The following is a 23399-nucleotide window of genomic DNA, read 5'->3' on the forward strand; positions in this document are numbered from 1 at the left end:
GTCACTTTGGATATATCTGAAAGATTTTAAAATGTAATGCCAGTTCAGTTCTAAGTATCTTCTATTTTATTTTCTATTTGACTTGTTTTACACTTTTTAATTTTCCAGCTTTATACAATTTTATTATTATTATTTTTATTGATTCCTAGTTGTATTGCATTCTGGGTGAGTGAATTATCCATGGTCTGCCCATGTAGCAATGTTATGACAAAATTTTATGTGTTTGAAAAGGATGTAGTTTCTGGTTTAGAGTACTTATCTTTATTTTTTACCTAAACCTTTAATAGCTTTAATTTTCAGTTCCAAGGAAAGAAATATAGTCTCCCATTAACATTGCCTACTTGTCACCTGGCTGGTGTGGCTCAGTGGATTGAGCATCATCCCATGGACTGAGAGGTCCCGATGTGATTCCTGGTCAGGGCACACGCCTGGGTTTCGGGCTCGATCCTCAGTAGGCGGCATGCAGTAGGCAGGTGATCGATGTTTCTCTCTCTCTCAAAAAAAGAAAACAAAACATTGCCTACTTGTCAATTTGTTTATGTCCAATATCACCTTGTTTTCTATGTTTTGGATTCTTTAGTTTGGCACAACTCCCACTGTTTTCTCTTAAGAAGATCACATGTAAGTTTCCCTTGGGCAACCCATCTCCTGCTTCCGTTTCCCCCTTCCAGGCCCATCTTTTAGAACAGTACCACCGCATAGACTATATGCTCCCTTTAACGTAACCTCTTTCTCTTCAATGTTTTGTTTCTAATTCACAGAGCTTTCTTCAGTTACTGATCAATTGTAAGTTCATGTTTTCTTTAAAAATATAATTTGGGTTAGGAAGATATACTGCAGTATTTGTGTTCAAATTACCAACTTAAAATTTGAAATCCATACCTTTATATTTACTCATATAAATATTTCAGAGAAAATTCTGAAAGCGGAATTGTTGAGTCCAGGTAACTGTACATTTTAAATCGAAAGGTAATGAAAAATTGCTCCTCAGTGAGGCCACGTTCAGGCTTCTGCTGAGTGTGCCCAGAAGACACTGTTTCCACACTTCTGCTGCCAGTGGTCAGTATAAAACTCTGCACTGTTTTCCAGTCTGAATGGAACAAGATCGCATTTTATTTGCGTTTCTTTATTCGTGAGTTCAAGTGTAAATGTCAACCCCCTTTGATTAGTATTGATTTCTAAAATAAATGAATTTGAATTACAAAGGATGGGCTTGCATTAGCCTCATCTTTTTTAAAATTTAATCATGAGATCATAAATTTATGAGTAGGCTGAAAGTCAGGCCCAAATAATCAGATCGTTACATTACCTATGACATTAAATAGAATATAATGTTCATAGAAAGAGTGAAGACATGGTTACTAGGCTGCTGTTGGGTTCCATCTTTTCAGCCACAAAGTAACAGCCTTGAAAAATAAATACAGGTGAATACATCGGTTATTTGCACTAGCGTTCCAATTAATTCTGGATATAGCCAGGTGGCCACGCTAAATATCTGCAGCTTAACTGGAATCCTATTAGAGTGAACTGTCCCAAACTTTAAATGGGTAGTTTGTAAAGCAATTCAGAGTGCAGCTTGCTGCCAGGATTTGGTCGACAGCTCTAGTTAAACTAAATAAAAATGCTTACCGCTGAGAGCAAGTGTCCTTGAGTACTGTATTTTTACAATTGGAAGGTAGAAAGAAGATTTGAATAAAGCTACCTGTGTTAAAAATCATGTTGTTTCAAAAGGCATGTTGTGACTCATTCTATATATCATTTTGACCTAGGTTTGGTAGGTAAGGCAGTTGTCCTCAGAATTAAGAACATATATACCATCATATGCTGCTTGTTAACAGGAATATATTCTGAGAAATGCATCATTAGGTGATTTCATCATTGTGCGAACATCACAGAGTGTACTTACACAGACCTAGATGGTATAAAGTCTACTACACACCTAGGTTTACATGGCATACTACCCTTGCATATGTGGTCCTTCACTATTGGAATGTTGTTATGGGGCACATGGCTATATGTTTCTTTACCTTCGATAAATCATAAAATGATAAAAGCAAACCTAAGTTAAAGCCCAGATTTGATTTAAACGAAGATATTAATACTGCAGTCTATTCTAATACAACTTAGGAAATCTGCCACATACTCCTGACAGTTATTAGGATTAACAAAGAGAAATTATTTTATTCATCATCTCTTTAAAGTACAGGGTTTTCCAACTTTTCCCTTCCATGGCATTCACAGAAAATACTTGTTCAGCCAATTAGGACAAACCAACGAGGATGACCCTGTATCCCTCTCCCAGCCCCCCAAATGCTGTAGTTGTACTCCAACCGCTCCCCCCCCTCCCCCCCATAGAATGAGATGGACACTGAAGTCAGAGGAGGGTAACGTGCCCAAGAGATAATGGTGGGTGCCCACTTTATTCAAAGCCACTAAACTGTCTTTTTTTCCCCCTGAGGTTGGGACTGTACCCCTTTCCTCTTTGTACCCCCTATAGGACCAACTACAGTGCCTAATATTTACAGGTAACTCTGAAAATATTGTGGGTTCCAGACCATTGCAATAAAATAAATATCACAATAAAGTCATACAAATTATTTGATTACCCAGTGTATATAAAAGCTATGTTTACCCTGGATTGTAATCTATTGTGTGCGATAACATTGTCTAAAAAAAAAACAATGTACTTCACACACCTTAATTAAAAAAATACTTTGTTACTAAAAAAAATCGCTGAACAATATTTTCATATTGGCTATTATAAATTAAAGTCCTTGACTATATTAAAACATTTAAAAATTCTTTATAAAAATCAAAATGGTATTTGAATATTTTCTTTCACTGATGGATATTTGATGGATAAGTAATTGAGTGCTGAAGCAGTCAACAGACAAGCATCTCTGCTGTCATGTTTACTACATTCTGGTATAATTATACAGAACTAGACAAATAAGTAGATATGTGTAATATTTACATAGTGGTAGGTGCTATGGCAAAATAAAAGGCATGAAAAGAAGAATGTAAATTTTATGATGTTGGTAGGGTGGGCTGAAAGCATGCCTGTGTTTTTGTTTTGTTTTTCTAACCAGGGACAGGCTTATAGAATAGTCAGCTAGTATTACAGGAAGAAAAGATATTGGTTTAAGAAGGTGTTGCTTTTAAAGTAAGTGTAATAAATAACGTGAATAACCAAATAATGTAATTTTAGGAAATTCCATATTGCTTAACTTAAAAAAAACCACTATAGTTATCTGGTAAGGGCACAATTAAAAGTTACATATAAAGAAGTAAGGGTGTAGGTTTAAAAAGTAACTTTTGGGATAAAAGACTTTTTACTCAAAGTACACAATTTCAGATACAAAGTTTACATTCAAGTAAATATCTAAAAAGGTTGACTTTAACCTTATTCTTAAATTTACATAAATTCTACTGATGTCTTCATTTGTATTTATTTATTGGAGAAATAACTATTCAAAAGTTATCAACAAGGTAGAAAAGTTAGTTTTGCTTGGATAGTGTATCCTTTCAAATTTAAGAATTAAATATCTGAAGCAGAATTGGAATCAGAATTCTTTGTAGTTTAAGTTTCTTTTGGATAATTTTTAAAAATGCTATTATCAACATATTCTAGCCATGAATCTAGAGTTAATACAATAGACATAAATGTTGGAATCTCTATTATAAACTCGCTTTAAGATGATACACATTGCCCAGAGTCTCAAATGTTTTTTAAAAGATCTTTTGAAGACTAATCATTTGAAATATATGTAAGTCTCTAATTAAAAAATTCAAACTTACATTTATTTTCCCCTACATTGTCATTTTCAAAGCTATTTATGAAATATAAACTTGCCTGGCCATTATGGCTCAGAGGTTGAGCATCAATCTCTACACCAGGAGGTTGCTGGTTCGATCCCCGGTCAGGGCACATGCCCAGGTTGTGGTCAATCCCCAGTGGGGGGCATGCAGGAGGCGGCCGATGAATGTTTCTCTCTCACTGATGTTTCTCTCTCTCTCCCTCTCTCTTCTTCTCTAAAATCAATAAGAAAAAATATTTTTAAAAAAATAAATATAAATTTAAAATGTAAGTTTAAGCTTATATTTGCCTGGGAATAAAATATGTTTCAGGCCCTGGCCGGTTTGGCTCAGCGGTTAGAGTGTCGGCCTGCGGTCCAGAGAGACCCGGGTTCGGTTCCCGCTAAGGGCACATACCTCAGTTGCAGTTTGTCCCCGGCCCTGGTTGGTCGTGTGGGTGGCAGCCACTTGATGTGTCCCTTTCACGTCGATGTTTCTCTCTCTTTCCCTCTCTTCCCCTCTCTCTCTCCCTCCCACTCTATCTGAACAAAAAATGGGAAAATGTCCTCGGGTGAGGATAAAAAAAAAAAATATATATGTTTCAGTAATTAAACCAGGATTTTTTTCTTTTTTGTCACAACTTCAGATCATGCCTACTTGATATAAGATTTTTAAAACTATAGTTAAAACACTAACTCCAAGCTGGCACTATGTTTTTTAGTTCAAGACAAAAAGTTGAGTTAAAAAACAAAACAAAAATCTTTGTGATTGGGCATTTCTTTAAAAAGTACACATCTGGGGGAAAATGTCACCAAATGTTTAATAAGTTTGGAGGGAAGGAGGGGTAGGTCACTTCAGCTGAGCATTGAAAGAGATAAGATCAGGGGATTAAAGATATAGCCAAATACTTTATAAGGAAAAGGATTTCAAGTCTGAGACAGATTCCAGGGATGTTACAGAGGTTGAACAGATTAGAAACTAAGTGGATGAAAGAAAAAAAAAAATCAAAGATGATGTTAATGTGGGATTTGGGTAAAGGTAATAAGGACGTAAGAACTTTAAAGGATTTTCAATATCTACACTGATTTATTTATGTAAAGAGAATTTCAAAAGCATAACCAAGATACTTGACTGATACAACTTTTATTTTTCATGCTAAAATTTTTACAAATTTTTATTGTGTCATATACAGTTACAAGAGTTAACAGTTACAAGTGAATTAAAAAAAATAGCATTTGGGGGCACTTCTATTCATTTTACTATCATAAGCTTGTTTTTGTTACATGAACAGTAACAATAGTTATAATTACAGAACTACTCGACTTGGAAATTCAATAAGTGTGTCATGATGGAGGCTAATGCATAATACAAAAAGTAAGTGCCCTATAAATATAGTCTCATATTCTATATTATTCTTCATTCCACAATGAGAATCATGGGTTAGCATCTACCCAGTAATGACGTCATTCAAATATTTGACCAAGGAGGTCAAGTCAGTAAGCATTTTAAATTACTTTCCAAAATCTTACTTTAGTTCTATAAGAAAATATAAGACACAATACACGAGGCATGGCTTACTGATATTTTATGCCTAAAACAAACCATTACATAATGAAATTATGCATGTTTTGCAACTTGGCATATGTTCCATGTCACACAATAATTAAAAAATAAATCGTACTTAACCAGCACTTAGAATCACCCAACTATGCTGATAGGGCATCTCCCAGACTTCTAGGTTCTAAAATTCTGGGGTAAGTGAAACAATTTGAACTGTAACAGTCTACATGGTAGTAATATTACCTCTTGGCCATTGGCCCAATACTAATCCTTTTTGTTTTTTAGTATACAAAATATGCTGAAAACATTTCTCTTAAACACATTTCATTTAATGTAATTAAACAGAAGGCAACGATTTCCTTCTAGAAGAGTTAGATTTAGCTATGAAAAACTTGACATGTTTGTTAAATTAATTTATGAAATATTTTTAGGATCAATACAGACCATAGTATATTTTTAAAATTTAGAACCTGTGCTAAACACATGTAAAAAGAACTATAAACATAACCAATCATACTAGTAATTTAAAAAAAATTAAAATCACTATTCTTCCCCCGATAGTAATTTTATAAATATATCACTTGCTTTCATCCAAATTAAGGGTAAATTTCAAAAATCCACTGTGAAACCTACATTCTGACTAAGCACAAAAATACACAATTAGTTCTCATCAGAAATTTCAGCTGACAAATGAAAATTTTTACTTTGAAATAAGAGGATCTGGGATATAGAAGTGAAAATTTTGCTTGAAGCATATTGTAAAGATATTTTGTTTTCATGTAAAAATAAATGTTTTAAAGAAATAATGTTTAACAGTCTTCTCAAACACATTTTTCCTTAAAATAGTTTAACATTTTATTTAAAATATTTTACAAAATAAATCTAATTCATTATTCTTAGATGTATCTGAGCCAAGTATGTGCTGCTTCCAAGATGTTATGAGCTAAATATCATGGCATTATGGGAACAACTTTTGGCTTGCAACTTCAGTAACTTGAAAATCAATTTATACTGCTTATCATGTATTTGTAAATTTAAAAGTTTTCATCTTTAAAAAATAATAAAACCCTAACAGATAAGTATGAATATTTTGAAAACTAAGGATAAATATTTATATTAGACCAAAGATCTACAATATAACAAAGTATCCTAATACAACTATTTTTTAAAATAGTTGATCCTTGAACAACACCAGTTTGAACTGCAGAGGCCAATTTATACCTGAATTGAACAGCACAGTTTAAACCCACATTGTTCAAGGGTCAACTCTGTGGCTGGAAATCCCTGTAGGCAGATGATTGTATTTATATGCTGATTATTGACTGTGTTCAAGAATCAACTGTACTACCAAATACCTCAAAGTTTTATATATTAAGTGCAACAAACAATATAAATAAAACACTTTCAAAGACTGGAAAGAAAATATGCTAATTGTAAGAGCAATAATGCTTGAGTCACACAGACTTGTGAATCTTGAATTTGCCACTTACAATCTTAACCATATTTCTTAACTTCCCTAAAACTCAATTTTCTCAGATATAAAATGGGTGGCAACAACGGTATCCACCTTAGAGGGCTCTTCTGAAGAGTAATATAACGCCCGCCAAAGATTAATACAGTGTGTGACAGACACAGTAACTGATAAATGTTAGCTATGCCAAGCAGTGACTTAATTTTGAGGTTAAGAACTTCACAAATTATTTTCTTAAGTAAGATGTAATCATTATATAAAGAATTATTTTAAAAAGTAAAAAAATAGCATGGGAGAAAGTTGGGGACATGCCCTCCAAAGAAACATCCAGAATTATATTGCAATAATGATACGGCTAAGAATGACAAAGGATTCGTTAGACTAACCTTTGAAGTCTCCTCGGTTACTTTCATTTTTGTTGTTTTGGCAGTTACTTCCTATATATGTTAACACTGCACTGTGTCATCTCCAAACTACAATTCAGAAGATCTGAAGTGAACTTTATTTTCTTGTTATGAATTTTTAGAGAAAATAATGACCTCATTGGCCTAAACAACCAAAAAAGGCATAGAAAAACTATACATAAATAAAAAGTCATTTACATGTTATGCACTGTATAATAAAGTAACCATTTTAGCAATTTCAATTTATCTGGTAGCTAGTATTTTCATACTGTTTATATTTCACATCTCAAAAAATCTCTATTATTTATAGTCTACTCTGACAACATATCATTCATATCTTTATTGGAATGATCAAGGAGTACTAAATTTTACAGAAATATTAAGCTATAGATTATGCTCCAAAATATTTTACTGGTGTTCATTTCCCATTTAAAATATTTCGGGTACTAACTTAATCATAATCCATCAATAAATTTTGACTGTCAACTATTAAATATGTGAACAATTTCTTATCAGATTACCCTGAGTCAACAGAGCTTTCCAGTGGATATTTTAAATGATAGAGCACAGATATTGGAGACAAAAGAAACTAGGTCTGAGCCAGTCAAACCACTTACTAAATATGTGAACTTCAGCAGGTCCCTCAAGTTCCCCATGCCTCTCCTTTCTGTTCCAAAAGACGAGGATCCTACCACCCTCTTTTGTCTAACTCACAGGGCTATGGAAATCATATATGAAAAACATATGAAACTGCTATATACATGTAATATCAACCACACACAAGAGACTTGTTATAGTATTATACTTGGTTAGAATGACCAGGCTATTAAAAGTGTAATTTAAGAGAAAATTATCCTAGAAAGTATAGGAAAAATTTTGTAATATCTTTACCATGTCCTTTGGATACGGTCTGAGAGCAGTTTTAAAAAATGCATGTATACCTATCCTACTACCATGTAAGAAACTGCATTGAACAATGACCTAAGAAAAGATAAGCCTCATTCATTCTTTCCATATTTTTTGTTTTGGAGTGGCTATAATTCGGCTTTACCTGAATGTGTTTCTGTAGTTTTATTAATTTACAGCCCGCTCTGTTTTAGGCTTATTCTAGCTTCTATGCACCAAGAGGTCACCGGTTCCTTACTTGGTCAGGACACAGGTCCATGCTGAGGGCTCCATCCAGTGAAGGGGGAGGGTGCAGGAGGCAGTCAATGTTTCTCTCTCTCCCTCTCCTTTCTTCTCTCTCTAAAAATCAATAAAATTAAAAAAAAAGTTCCCTCACTTTCATGCCTCTTCAGTAGATACTATGAATCCACTCTAAATAATTAAAGAATATTGGAACCACAAATCAACAGAAAAATCTGTTTAATTTACACTGTAATTTTCCAAGGTTAAAAGATACAAAGCAAGAAAATAAATCAGGATTGGTTTTTGTAGAAGACATATCTGAATGATGATTCTGAAGAAATGAACGTGATTTTGAAGGAAACAGGACATGAGGACAAAGTGAGAAAAAAACAAAAAATAGTAAGATCTTGTAAAACATTTTTTGGTTTTACGTAGTCACTGAAATGCTATTATCTCTAGGTCACTAGCTACATGAGAAATTAGATGGGTGATGGATCAGGTCTATAGACACAGATTTGGAAGCCCTGATATAGATGATTGTTGAAGTCACAGAAATAGAAATGATATGGCAAAAGAGGGTCTAGATAATACTCACTAAAAGATGTTAAAAGATAGAGAATGAGGGAAAATGAAATGACAGTGATTTGAAAAACACAAATAGAATCAATATGTTAGAGAAGTATACAGTTTCAAGAATGGGAGTAGTCAAAAAAGAATTTAAAAATTTAAAATAAAGATTAGCTTTGATTAGAAGTCCATAATAAATGTAAAGGGGTGATTTTAGTTTAGCAATAAGAATGGATGAGTTAGCAATAAATTAATGGAAGACAAAGTAGTTAAAAAAAATGTCAGTGCATTCCACCTATTTAAAATGTTCACTCAGGAAAGAGGGCAGAAAAGAGGGCTTAATAATTAAATAATTATTAATAATTTAGTAATTATTAATAATTCAATAATTATTAATCTAAATAATTAAGTATAGCATATGTTTTAGAGTTGAGAGTCAGACTGGTAAATAGGCATGTTTCAGACCTAAGTTAGGCACTTTGGGGGAGGGGGCGGGGGAACCTGATTTCTGTTAGTAGGGAACAGAAAGAAATCAATCTCAAATTCCTCCCAACCTTTTTTTTTTGTTTTTGGTATCATAGTCCCTATACTCAGTGGTATGTATTTAAAAGGTACTTAGCCTGGCAGGTGTGGCTCAAGCTTTGTCCCATATGCACCAAGAGGTCTGGGTCCGGGCACATGCCCGGGGTTGTGGGCTCTATCCCCAGTAGGGGGCGTGAAGGAGGCTGCTGATTGATGTTTATCCTTCATGGATGTTTCCATCTCTCCCTTTCCCTTCTTCTCTAAAAAAAGTCAATAAAAACATATTTTTAATAAAGGTACTTAGACCATGGTAAGTAAACAAGGCAGAGAGTCCAATTGGTAAATGGAATGGCAAGTTTAAAACAACAGTCTGTCAATAATTTAAACTTGAAAACAATTTTAAATAAAATCCAAAGCAAAAGTAGAAAATTTAAAAAATATAACTACTAGGGGCATGATATCCATGTGATGTACAACGTGATTAAATTTTTAAAAGCATAATATAGATTTTATTTAGATACAGCCACCATCATTTAATGACAAGCTTTCTTAAAATAATTTCAACCAAAGAAATAATTTCCACCTCTAAAGCATTCATAAAATTGATGAGTTGGGTGCCTAATAGTTGTGAAAAGTGTGTTCACAATTTTTAGTATGAAAAACAATATTAAAAAAGTGGAGCATCAAAATATTTTATTTCAAATCTACTTTATGCCTGATCTAATATGTAAATGGGAACATATTCACATTCTATAGGTTTCTGAATTTCATTTCCTATTTTGTTTTATGAGCAACTTACTTTATTTTGAATCTGTATCACTTTATTTGACATTTATTAAAGCTGTATAAAAGCCATGCATAGTTTATTTACAATACTGTACATTAACTATGTTTGAAGATTATACAAAAATTTCATAAAACTATAATTAAAATGGAAAGACATGTGAAACACGTTTAGAGACTTTAAAAATTTTAGGTACAGAATTTTGCAGATTATTTTGGTCTATTTATAAGTGTTATTCAAGCATGGGCTTGAAATAAGATGGACAAAAAATGCAAATGTGTAGAATTTCAGTAAATAAAAACTAACCATGTTTATCTAAAGGATAATACCACACTGGGGTTGAAATACTTCCTTGTAGCAATGGGAATTTATAAAACAGGAAAAAGAGGTTATTCCTTAAAAGTCTAGAATAGGCTATCAGTGATAAGTCTATATAAAAACTTTCAGCAATAATATTTCTGGAACTTTGTTCATCAGCAAACTTACGTTTTCACTCATTATTTGGGGTGTGAATTGTAAGTGTTTATTGTCCTGGAGGGAAAGTCTCAGTTTCCCCCTTTCAAGAGTGGGGATAGAGGGTGGGGGAAGAAGAAAACCAATCAGTAAATTTAGATTCAAACAAAGATCCTGGTACAAATATCACGAACTCAGAGTGGAGAGCTGCAGAAACTTGCATGTCCACACACTTTTAGCCGCATTCTTAAAATAGAGTGTAAACTTTAGGTCTGTTCAATTTAAGATTTCCTATCAGGAAGTACCTCATCCTTCAGAGTTTAAAAAGTATCATTAGGTATTTCTTCTCCAGCTGTGTCTCTTTCAGATGTTCACTGTTGTGGCTGAAGTACATTCAGATATTCAGACTGCCCCAGCTGATAAGTTGTATTCCTTCCACAATCAACATACTGGTACCTCTCCTGGGATATTTGTTCAGGATGTCCAAAGTATGTTGTTGTCACAGTGACTCTAAAAAGAAAAATAAATGCAGAGAAACACTGAATAGTTACATATAAAAAAGTTTTCTCAAGTGAGAATACTTCCATGTATCAAAATTCTCTCCAGAGAGAGATAATTTGATTAATGATAAGCTTCATATTCTGGACATGGGTCTCTTAGGGAATATTTTCCCAACGGACAACAGGAATGCTGGCTGAGAAAGCCCTATCCAAATAATTATATACAACAAACATACTTTTTTCAAAACACCTACCTTCAGTTAAAAATTTAGTATGAGCCCTGGCCGATTTGGCTCAGCGGTTAGAGAGTCGGCCTGCGGTCCGGAGAGACCCGGGTTCGGTTCCCGCTAAGGGCACGTACCTCGGTTGCAGTTTGTCCCCGGCCCTGGTCGGTTGTGCGGGTGGCAGCCACTCGATGTGTTCCTTTCACATCGATGTTTCTCTCTCTCTCTCTCTCTGTTCCTCTCTCTCCCTCCCACTCTACCTGAACAAAAAATGGAAAAATGTCCTCGGGTGAGGATAAAAAAAAAAAAAAATTTAGTATGAGTTCATTACACTATTAAAAATCATACAGTTCTCTCATCATAGAAAAAGGGTCAAATGTTAGCACGTGGCTCAAATTCCAAACTTATAAGTCCCCAATGTTTTAACAGCTTAGGATAACACCCAATTTATACACCAATTACCCTGCTTCTCCTCACTAATGCTAATGATCATTTACCACAGGTAGCAAGGAACTGGATGCTGAGCTCAGTCCTCCGCTGTGCCAACACCTGCCACCTCCCTGAGTTCCCAAGGTCCAGGCTCACTCTTCAGCAGCACGTGATCCTGTACTAGTTCTTGAGCTTCCATTTCCTCATTTGTCAAGTGGGATAATATTTATTTGATGTCAGAGCACTCTTGTAAGACTTAAAACCCAATTGAGATGGCATTGTAGAAATGCTGTGTGTGCTCTAAGTCAGCGATTTTCAACCTTTTTCATCTCATGGCACACATAACTAATTACTGAAATTCTGTGGTACACCAAAAATTATATTCTATTTTTTGCTGATCTGACAAAAAAAAAGAATAGGTATAACTTTGATAGATTTACAAAAATATAATAGCAATTACCCTTTTTGCTTCAAAGTGACTTTTTAAAATAATCAGGTGCCTATATTTCTGGTACCAAATATTATATGCAAACTTATGCAATGTGGCCAATAAGATGCAACTCCATTATATGACCTATATATTTATGGTTCAAGAGAGGGCATTCACAGAGGATGGCTATTGTTGTGTTGGCTGTTGTCACTTTTTTATTTGACAATCTAAAGGAAAAGAGGTCAGTGCCCCTGATGAAACAGGTATTGCATGTATTAAAAATTCTTGCAGCACATCGGTTAAAAATCACTGCTCTGAGCCAATGTTATAAATCTGAAATTTAAACAAAGAAATATCTCTTTAAAAAAATTCATACTCACTGCATCATGAGTACTATGTTATGCACTTTGATGGATATCAGCGTGCAGAAATCACTGTTAAAGAGAAAACAATGTGAATAAATGAGACCCATAGCATTATACATTTGAAAGTTTAATTATAATTCTTCCTATGTTAAAGCTAATAGATACTATTAAGATACAATGAATAAGCAGTATTGGTTGAGCACTGTGTATATCTCAAATAATGATTAATATTTTCATGATTTCTTATTCTAAGAACAAATAAGCTTTCCTAATATAGCAGTTGTAGAGTTTATGTGGCCACAATTTACTTTTACTTTTTTATTAATTTATTTTTCTTACAGATGTTTCTCCTTTTCCCACCAATGATACCCTCCTTCCCATCCTGTCTCTCCCCTCACAGCATTGTTGTTTATGTCCATTAGTTATGTATATATGCATATAAGTTCTTTGGCTTATCTCTTCCCTACCCCCTGCCACTCTCCTCTGAGATTTGTCAGTCTGAACACTAGTTCTATTTTGTTCATCAGCTTATTTTGTTCATTATGATCTCAGTCACAAATAAGTGAGATCATGTGGTACTTGTCTTTCTCTGACTGGCTTATTTCACTTAGCATTATACTCCCCAGGTCCTGCCATGTGGTCTCAAAGGATAAGAGATCTTTCTTTATATGGCTGCATAGTATTTCATTGTGTATATATACCACAGCTTTTTTATCCATTCATCTATTGATGGACACTTGGGCTGTTTCCAGATCTTAGAGATTGTAAATAGTGCTGCTATGAACACAGAGGGATATATATTCTTTCCGATTAGTGCTTCAGGCTTCTTAGGTTATATTCCTAGAAGTGGGATCACTGGGTCAAATGGCAGTTCAATTTTTACTTTTTTGAGGAAACAGCATACTGTTGTCCATAGTGGCTGCACCAGTCTGCATTCCCACCAGCAGTGTACTAGAGTCCCCTTTTCTCCACACCCTCGCCAGCATTTGTTTGTTTTGTTGATGGCAGCCCTTCTGGCAGGTGTGAGGTGTTTCAATTTGCATCTCTCTGATGATTAGTGGCTTTGAGCATGTTTTCATGTTACTTTTACTTTCTTAGAAAAAATGTTTTTATTGATTTTTGAGAGAGAGGAAGAGAGAGAGCGAGAGAAACATCGATGTGAGAAAGAAACATCGATTGGTTGCCTCCCCTAAGCACCCCAAGCAGGGAGGGAATCTGTGACCTTTGTGTGCATGAGACAATGCTCAGCTAACTGAGCCACACCGGATAGGGCAATTTACTTTTACTTTTTCTTTTTGTGTACCTTTTGAAATTTCACTAATCATTTTGTTACGCAGAAATTCTGTATCAAGCTGCTATCAAATGATGAAAAATTAATCACTGTTTTACTTAACAAGAGCTCATAATAATTTAGAACCAATTTAAAAGCTTTAGAACTTCACACCAACAGGGCATTATAATTATTAATCTTCCTACAATAAAACATCAATAATGGAATATATGAGAATATGGTTCTCTTAACATAGTAAACATAAAGTGACATGGTATATATAATCTTAATTCTGAAAACAAATTTTTTACATGTATGTGTTGTACATAAATGTCATGATGTTGATAAAGGAAAAGAAAAGAACAGAGATGAGCAAAAGCCAGAAGGAATATTCCAAAATGTGGTCATGTGGCCGCTAAGATTATGGGAGACTAAATATATACATATTTAATTCTTCATACTTATAAACATCAGAACTTACTACATATAACTCAGTTCCTCTGCTATGATAGTAGGAACTGTGTAGTCAATCTGAAAGGCAAAAAATAAAAATAAACAAATAAAGAATAGGATCAGTAATCAAGTATTTCAGATACATTTCATAACTTCAAAGAGTTCAGAAAACTCTCCCTTTATGAGACTGATTTACTCTTATACATTCATGGAAGACATTTCAAGGTCAAGTTTTTGAGGAGACCCCCACCTCCCTCAAGTTAATATGATAAACAAAACTGAGATCATTTAATTTCTCCAAAATATTTCATGACAGAAGCTTACCTGTTTCATATCCAGCGGACCAATATTTGTTATATTGTTTAAGCGTGACTTTCCAATAACTGTTTTTGAAAACTGGACTTGTGCTGTGATATTTTCAACTTCAACAGAATAATAGTTATTGTTCGTTATATTTAGTGTGTTCTGCAAGAGATGAGATAGAAAATGTACAAGTTATCTGAAAATAAACAGAACAGATATGTATTAAAAGTAATAAAAAATGACTCCAGCCCTGCCCGGTTAGGCTCAGCAGTTAGAGGCCTGGAGAGTTGTGGGTTTGATTCTGGTCAAGGGCACGTACCTCTGTTGCAGTTCGTCCCCAGCACTGGCAGGGTTCATGCGGGAGGCAACCAATCAAGATGTCTCTCACACTGATGTTTCTCTCTCTCCCTTCTTCTCTCCCATGCTATCTTCTATCTATCTGAAGATAAATCCTTGGGTGAGGATTAAAAAAAGACTTCACTTGTGGCCATGCCTCATTATTAGAAAAAAAAAGTTGCCCGGCCCATGTGGCTCAGTGGTTGAGCATCAACCCATGCACCAAGAAGTTGCTGGTTTGATTACTGGTCAGGGCACATGCCCAGGTTGTGGGCCAAATCCCCAGTGGGGCACATGCAGGAGGCAGCCAATCTATGTTCTCTCTCATCAATGTTTCTATCTCTTTCTCCCTCTCTCTCTAAAATCAATAAAAAGAAAAAGAAAAAAGAAAAGTTAACAAAGATGTCAAAGAATATTAAATGACCCAAATATTTGGTTTTATGAATGAGTACTATATATAGAATATGCTACAATAAACATAAAAAATTTTAAAAATAGGCCCAGAAATGATACAGGAATATAGAAAAATAAATGTTAGAAAATGTATCTGTGGTTTTAGCAAAAATTCAATAAAAATAATTCTTAAATTTCATCTAAATTTTTACTAAATGTTAATTTAGTAAGTTATTTCTTATTCTAATAAATACAAAGATGACCATATAAAATGTTAAACAGTCCTTTAAACAAATTATTTTTTTAACTTATACACAAGAAGAGATTTCCACCAGGTCACTATGGAAAAGAAATGGAATAGAGTCAAGTTTGTCTGGATGGAAAAAGATACAAGTGTATCACTTCTATACTTAGGTAACAGCTGGGCCCAACTTCTCACATTCTAATTCACAATGGTCTCAAATTCAGAAACAAATGCTGAGAAGTAAACAGACTGTAAATACATATTTTGCTAGCAATTAATTGTTGAATTCATTTACTATCCTAAAGGCACCTTTGAATGCTAAATGATTCTGTATACACAGCTGCCAGTGTTTATTATTCACCACTTTCAGCAGAACCAGAAATGTTAGAGGAGGTCAATACAGCAGATATACAGAAAGCAAACCAATCAATGTGGCATTTAATATTCTCTCAACAGGGACAAAGGTTCTGCTTAACATCATGAAGGAACAAAGTTAAGTATTTTTAATATACAGTTTTACTTACTGTGATATTTAAATATATTGTACGCTTTTCAACATCATAACTGACATAAGCTGATTTTACGCCAATGCATTTCACGTCGATTGAGCGAGGGAAAAGGAAAAACACAGCCAATCCAGAAATCAGCAGACAAACAGACACAGAAACCATCACATACAGTTTTCTGAAAAAGAAAATGGAATATTTAAATATATGTGCATTAAAAAATACATAATTAAACATTTAGAGAGCATATTTTCAACTTGAATTTTCCCATTATATTAGCAGTATAAGATGTATTTTATCAAATTTTTATATTATAAAAGTATTGAGTAGAGTTGGGTCTGAGTCTATTAAGTGTTAAAATGTTCTCCTTAAAAGATGTATTTACCTAAAAAAAAAAAAAAAAAAAAAAAAAAGATGTATTTACCTTATTGGAGAATGGGATTCCAGGCTTATTATAGACAAAACATTACTGTATGATTCACAAATTGGGTTGCACATTAAAATCAAGATAGGGAGCTTTAAAAATATACAGATTTTTAAGACTCTTTCCTGAATTCACTGAAGCAGAATTTTCACATGTAAATTTTGCCATTGTGATTTTCTAAACTGACTACTCATCAGGCCCATCTTTGAAGCTCTTAAAAAAATAATGACGTATCTACATGACTCATCAATTTCACCCCAAGTATAGCCACCCTCTGTTATTATACCAGCTATTTAAAAAATATGGCTACTGTGTATATCCACTTCTATAGCTCTGAGATTATTTCTCTAGTTTCTGAACCTTTTCTCTCCTTTATCCATATTCTTGCCCTGTGTAAACTGGATTCTACCTCCAGCAGGTTCTTACTTAGAATGTTCCTGTCCTTTTGTAAGAGTTTTTACTGCGTTTCCCTCAGGTCTTTGAGGGCTTAGAATGGGCCAGTTCCTTCTGATCTTCTCATGGACCCTTAGTGGATGTCTGTGGCTTTTTATGCACTCTCTCCAAGCTTGAGCATGAGTTCTCCCATTTTAACAGGTTATCCTCAGAGGTATTTTCTGGAAGTCCTCCGAGTGGGATTCTCTTCCTTCGATGTGAGGCATTTGCTCTGGGAATCAGGGGTCTGGGGACTCTTAGGAACTCTTTATTTGCTTCCCTTCCACACAGCTGCTCAGCATGTCAGGTTCTTGCTGATTTGAGTATGCATTTTTTTTTTTATCCTCACCCGAGGACACCTTTTTCAATATTTTGTTCAGATAGAGTGGGAGGAAGAGAGAGAGAGAAACATTGACGTGAAAGGGACACATCAAGTGGTTGCCACCCACATGACCCAATCAGGGCCGGGGACAAACTGCAACCGAGGTACATGCCCTTAGTGGGAACCAAACCCGGGTCTCTCTGGACTGCAGGCCAATGCTCTAACCACTGAGCCAAACTGGCCAGGGCTGAGTATGCATTTTTATTCTGTGGCTGGTGGGAACACCTTAACACCCTTTTTTTTTTTAAATAAATGTTTTCTCTATGTGTGTTTCCTACTATTATTCTAAGTTTGTGTGTTTTAATAAATGGATTTGAGAAGATTTAGGACCATGTTGCTTTCAAGGCCTTTTGACAACCGGGAATCTTTTTTTTTTTTTTTTTACAACACAAAGCATACGAGAGCGTTAGTTAATAACCTGATAGCATTTTCCCCTTTTAACAGTGTTGACTAGTGTAATTATTATACATAATTTGAAAAGCAAATATAAAAATAAACAAATGAACAACAAAAAAAATCTTTGTTTTACTTAAGTAAAAAAAAATCTTTACTTACGTTCTTCTTGGCCTTAATCTCTGATCACTATATGGAATCAATGCCACCAACTGGTTTTCCTGCCCTAAAAGTAAAAGAAGTTTAAAAATTTATTAACATGATTAATTAAAAATATAGTGGCTTGTTTAGAAAGACCAAAACACCTCCTATGCTCTTTATCTCACTCTACACATGATACACTTTCTCATACAGGATACCAAAATTGCTCTTTAAAGGTCCCAGCGGTGCCCTGGCCGGTGAGGCTCAGTTGGTTGAGCATTATCCTAAGTACCAAAAAGTCACCAGTTCAATTTCCAGTCAGGGCACAAGCCCAGGTTTCAGGTTCAACCCCAGTTAGATGCATACAGGAGGCAACTGACTGATGTTTCTCTCTCACATCAATCTCTCTCTCTCTGTCGCTTTCCCTTCCCCTCTCTAAAATCAATAAAAATATATTTAAAAATATAAAATAAATAAAGGTCTCCAGTGGTCTCTACATCACCAAATTCAATGGTCAGTTCTCAGTTCTCACATTAACTGATCAGTAGGATCTAACATAGCTGATCATTCTTTCCTCCTTGGTATACGTTCTACATTTACCTTCCAGGACACCACAGATGTAGATTTCTTCTTCCTACTTTAGCTGCTCATTTTTAGTATCTTTGCTAATTCTTTCTCTTGTAACTTACCCAAAATGTAATGCCCCAGGGTTCAGTGTTAGGGTCTCTCCCTTTTTGTATTCACACCACCGAACTTGGTGTTCTCATCCATCTCAGCTTTAAGTATCACTTGCATACTAATGACTCCAGCCTACACCTTGCCCTTGAATTCCAGGCCCTCATTATAACCGCCTATTGCACAGATCTACTTACGTGTCAAATATGCATCTCCAAACGTACATAATTAAAATCAGCTCCTGAGCACTCCCCTGACATACACACTCATACCTTTTCTTCATCCTACTAAATAGCTAGCTACTCCATTCTTCCAGTTGCTCAGACAAAAAATACCTTTGGAGTCATCCTTGATTTGCTACATCAACTTCCAGGTTGCCAAAAAAGCCCACTGGCCATGCCTCAAAAATATATTCAGGTAATACCACCTTCCCCCTAGCCTGGTATATTAATCTCTTCAACAAAATAATCATTTTATTCGCAAACAGTTACTATAACCGCAAAGATAAAATCATTACATTCAGAGGCCAACTCAAATATAAACCCAAGGCATTTTATCAGAGAATCTGCTAGACTTTACACTGCCACTTTGTCCTTCCCTCGGGGCTTCTCCAGAGTCATATTATCAACTTTGACCAAAGAGAAAATGAAGAGAGCACAAAGGTACTTTTACTATTACTACTGTAGCCATTGCTCCTAAGTAGCATGCAAACAGCACATGGGATCATTCCCTTTCCCTATGATATGCCACAAAATGACGTTTCCTCCCTATTTAACTCATCATGATATCCTTCTTCATGTAGTTCCTCTTGTGAAAATGCCTGGAATCATTCTTTAAAGGGAAAATAGTGCACATACCCCTAGGAATTCTTCCTGTTCCTTGACAAGTGGGACAAGTGACACTATCTCTTCCTGTAAACTCCACGTATGGAAACTGAGAGACATCTCCACTTCTTCCATCTTCATTAGGGACTTCATTTTTCACCAATCCATTCCTCAGGTTTTCAGTTGATGCAACTCCACCATAAGCATCTTCTTTATTTGAATGCAAAGGCAAATGAGAAAAAGACTTCCCCATGTCTAAAGAAAAAGAATAATCTTACAGTAAACTTCACACACAAAAAAGTGTATACTCAAGAACATTATGGGATATTTCTTCCAATTTAATTAATTTAGAAAACCTCATGGAATGTTTAAACATTCAGACTACTTTGGGGATTAGGATAATATTCAATCAAAGCAATGTCTGAAACAAGGGAGCCTTTTACTAGAACCCAAAAGTGTTTCTCTAACAAAATATAAAATAATATTGTATCAATCTTGAAATGAGAACTGGCTTTTAAACATTACAGTTTAACAAGTCTACACTTTCTTTGGGTTCTCTGAAAAGTAACTAACATGTGGCTTCACATTTTTTAGAATAAAGCACAAACATTCTACTATTACCAGTGAGACCAGGAGACCTTGGTTCTTGTCTTCTTGAAGGAAAGATTTCAATCAAAAGACAGAGTATAGAAAAGCAAGCAAGAGTTTACTGACCACAGTAAAAACACACTTAGGACAGTGAAACATGGAAGGGCATAGACGAAGCAACAGGAGAGCCTAGGCTGGGCTGCCTTGGCCCACTGGAAGTCAGAGAAAAGGGGTCTTGGAGACAAGCTCAGGTGGTTAGCCCAGGACAAGCTGCTGCTTCTTATTGCTCCTCTGGTTGCAAGTCTCATGGGGTTCTGTGGAGTTGTGGGGGAAGGAGAGGGGTAGGGAATGGCACAGGTGTATTCCCTGGAGGGAGAGCTTGCTGGGACCTTTATTTTCAGAGCTTTTAAGAGCCAGGTATTTAGGGGAGGTTTTAGAGGAGGATCAATAGACTATCCATCACCTTTATGCTGAAGTACCAAAATGAGATTTATTCTCTTAATTTGTCTGACCTAGGTTGTGGTTGGCAAATGGCACTAATTGGATTTCTGGTGTGTGTCTCCCTGAGTAGAGTGATTTAAGCTATTCACCCTCTGGTTGGGGAGGAGAAGTGCAAACCATTTACTGTTCAAGTGTCCTTGGTTTAGGGAAGATAAGATTTACTAGGAGGCTGCAAACTTCTGTTTAACTATCTGTCTTTGTTTCCCTATTCTGTTTGTCCTAGAAGTTCCCTAGCTTCTTATTATTCTATAACACCTTTAAATCAATTAGCACTGAAGACAAAAGTTGCATTCTGGCCCGTCTGGCTCAGCAGTTTGAGCATTGGCCCGAGGACCAAAAGGTCTCAGGTTCGATTCCCAGACAAGGGCATGTACCTGGGATGCAGGTTCAATCCCAGCCCTGGTAGGGGTCATGCAGGAGGCAACCAATCAATGTGTCTCTCACATGGAATGTTTTTTTTCTCTCTCTCTCCTTCCTTTTCTTACCCTCTATCTAAAAATCAAATAAAAAAATATCCTTGGGTGAAAACAAGGCAAATATGCTTTGGGCAGATAACAACTAGGTAGTATATGTATAAGCAAGTAACTTCAAAGTAGTATTTTTCATTCTTTTAAAATTCATGCTCTTTATGATAAATAAAATTTACAATCTCTCTCACCCTCACATTTCTTGCTTTAAACATTTAAACATTTGCAACAAAAAACAACTCAAAAAACAAGACCTACAGGTTTTTCTCTCATTCAGCAGTTGGCAGAGTTAAAATTATGAAATTAACATTTCAAAATATTGACTATAGCATACCCATACAAAATATCAAAATTTAGAGCATTTATTTCAAAACTTTAGGATGACACTATCAAAAATAACATGGGGAAAATGAACTAAAAATTTAAAGCCATTTCTATATATAATTAGTATTAGTACCTATACAAAAATAACTTCTGACTTCTGCAGGTAGGTTTTACAATTTTAATGAAAACAACTTAAGTGATATAATCTAATCTGCCGATATTGAGGGAAAATTCATAAAGTGATAAAGCAAATTTTAAAAATGAAATATTTCTTCTTTCTAAATTTGATCATATACCTTTCATCAGGTCCTAAAATAGATTATAGACATTCATACAAAGAGATACATGGTATTTCTTTTAAAAATTCTCATTGGTTTGAATAAGAAAAACTGACGCAAAATATAACAAGGTAGAAAAGTTTGCTTTTTAAAATTGGCATGCCATCCATGTGTTGGGGTCAACCAACACAGTGTAAGCAGCAGGGTGAAAAAAACTATTCAACTAGAAAACAAACTTAAAACTATCAAATGATGAATAAAAATGCTTATTTTCACTATCTTCCTATTTTTAAAAAATCTATGTACACACTGTCCATGTAAGTTAAAAAAAATTTATAACTTCTACAAATGCATTATATTCTCTTGATTTTTTTTTAATGACATTAAATCCCAGCCAAATCAATACTTGCCAGGCACAGGTGGTTCAGGGGTGAATTAACATCACTGTCTCCACACTGGAATGAATGTCTTAGGGGGAAAAGGCACAGAAGGCAAATCCAGTGACTCTCTGAACCTCATCTAACAGTTGCCTTGATAGTTGGTCTCTGACAGATGATTGTTTGTTTCAAGGCTACAGATAAGCGCCAGACCTTGCCAAGTACTGGGCATCCCTGCCCTTCCTATTACATTTTCCTCAAAGCACGTATGAAATTAATCAATTTTATTCCCGGAGGCTGGTTGGTGTATAAAGAGGTTCTAGGCCCCCTTGTCTTCCCTGTGCTCAATGTTTTTGTTTTTATCGCTGTCTTTTAATATACTGAAAATCAACATGGATCTCAGACTCAGTATTAAGAGAGAAAAGAAAAGTACAGCATTCCAATTTAAATGCGTGGTGATTTTCGGCGATAAGGATGGAAGCCAGTCCCTTCCATAAGCCACACAAACAAAACAAAACCCAGCATCCAGCCGACTCTGGAGAGGTTAAAAATATGATGCTGACAACCGTGCGAGAAAACTCAAGAAGAGCAAAACCAGGGGTCGCCTGGCTACGCAAGGTGGAGGCGTGGAATCATCCCCCTGTGTCGGGCTTGCACCGAGGCCTGAGCCCCGTGACAGGAGTCTGGGTAGAAGGAGGTGGCACAACACCTCCATCAACACAGCCCTGGGCTCCTCCCCCCGCCTGGCGAGCCCAGCTCCCCGGGGCCTCCCTTCCCGGCTCCGAAGGGGCCTGGGGGCTGCGCGTCGGGGTCGCTCACCGGCAAGCGGGTTGCTGTGGGGTCCCGAGCTGCTCCTGCGAGGACAGGCCCGAGGACGGTCACAGAGCCCGCAGTTAGGCTAATGGAGCTGGAGCGACTGGCCTGCAGCAGGCTCGGGGCGGCGCCGGGGGGAGGGGCCGGTCGAGTCAGCTGATGCCCGACCCTGCTGTGACCTGCGCGCACAACCGCGCAGGGCGCTCCCGTGGGAAGAGTGTGACCCAGGGGCGGGCCTCACGCATGCGCCCTTCGTCCACCGTCCTAAACCCGAAAGCGCCGCTGTTGTGAACGTGCGCTCCTGCGGTTGTTACCTTGGTCTCCCGAGACCTAAAGGTAAAAATTGGCAACCCCCCTCGCCGTGGAAAATTTAAAAATAATTGTCTACCCCCCGCCCCCCGCAATTAGGCTATTTCCTTCTGCGGGGGGGAGAAGCGAGCGCTCCGCGCCCCGGCCCTCCGCTGAGCAGCGTTCTGCCCTCGCCCTGACAGTCGTCCCTGACGGTGGGACGCGGCGAGGGGCATGGCCAGGAGGAGAGACTCGTGTCTGTTTTCATTTAGAACCTCCTGTTCAGTAGAAGGAGGATGGAACCAGGAGGGAATCGGTTTTTGTTCAATTTGTTTTTGGTTTGTGTGGTTTGGGT

General features: G+C 36.1%; 1 protein-coding gene across 3 annotated transcripts; it reads right to left on the minus strand.

The window, feature by feature from the left end:
• Positions 1-6232: 6232 nt before the first annotated feature.
• Positions 6233-22880, minus strand: TMEM106B (transmembrane protein 106B). Of its 3 annotated transcripts, none has more exons than XR_004957366.1 (9): positions 22763-22880; positions 19442-19663; positions 17931-17994; positions 16156-16315; positions 14680-14820; positions 14384-14433; positions 12648-12701; positions 10990-11194; positions 6233-7374 (listed from the first exon to the last, which is right to left on the minus strand). XR_004957366.1 is itself a non-coding variant. In XM_036247110.1 (8 exons), exons 2-8 carry the CDS (start codon positions 19659-19661, stop codon positions 11056-11058), a joined length of 828 nt encoding a protein of 275 aa, XP_036103003.1. In that variant the 5' UTR covers positions 19662-19663; positions 22763-22880; the 3' UTR covers positions 10386-11055. The 3 variants fall into 3 exon arrangements, 1 of the variants encoding a protein (XP_036103003.1); XR_004957365.1 differs by lacking the exon at positions 6233-7374 and adding an exon at positions 10386-10787; XM_036247110.1 differs by lacking the exon at positions 6233-7374 and having other exon boundaries at positions 10386-11194.
• Positions 22881-23399: the final 519 nt, after the last annotated feature.

The sequence above is a fragment of the Molossus molossus genome, unplaced genomic scaffold (assembly GCF_014108415.1).
Source record: "Molossus molossus isolate mMolMol1 unplaced genomic scaffold, mMolMol1.p scaffold_m16_p_7, whole genome shotgun sequence".
In the NCBI taxonomy this organism is placed as follows: Eukaryota; Metazoa; Chordata; class Mammalia; order Chiroptera; family Molossidae; genus Molossus; species Molossus molossus.

Bases quoted from the DNA above. Each gene is read 5' to 3' on its own strand.
- TMEM106B (XM_036247110.1), bottom strand. From the start codon at position 19,661: ATGGGGAAGTCTTTTTCTCATTTGCCTTTGCATTCAAATAAAGAAGAT. The intron at 14,434-14,679 runs GTAAGCTTCTGT...TTTGCCTTTCAG, and splicing joins GTCCGCTGGATATGAAACAG to ATTGACTACACAGTTCCTAC. The intron at 11,195-12,647 runs GTGAGTATGAAT...TTTTCTTTTTAG, and splicing joins AACATAGTACTCATGATGCA to AGTCACTGTGACAACAACAT.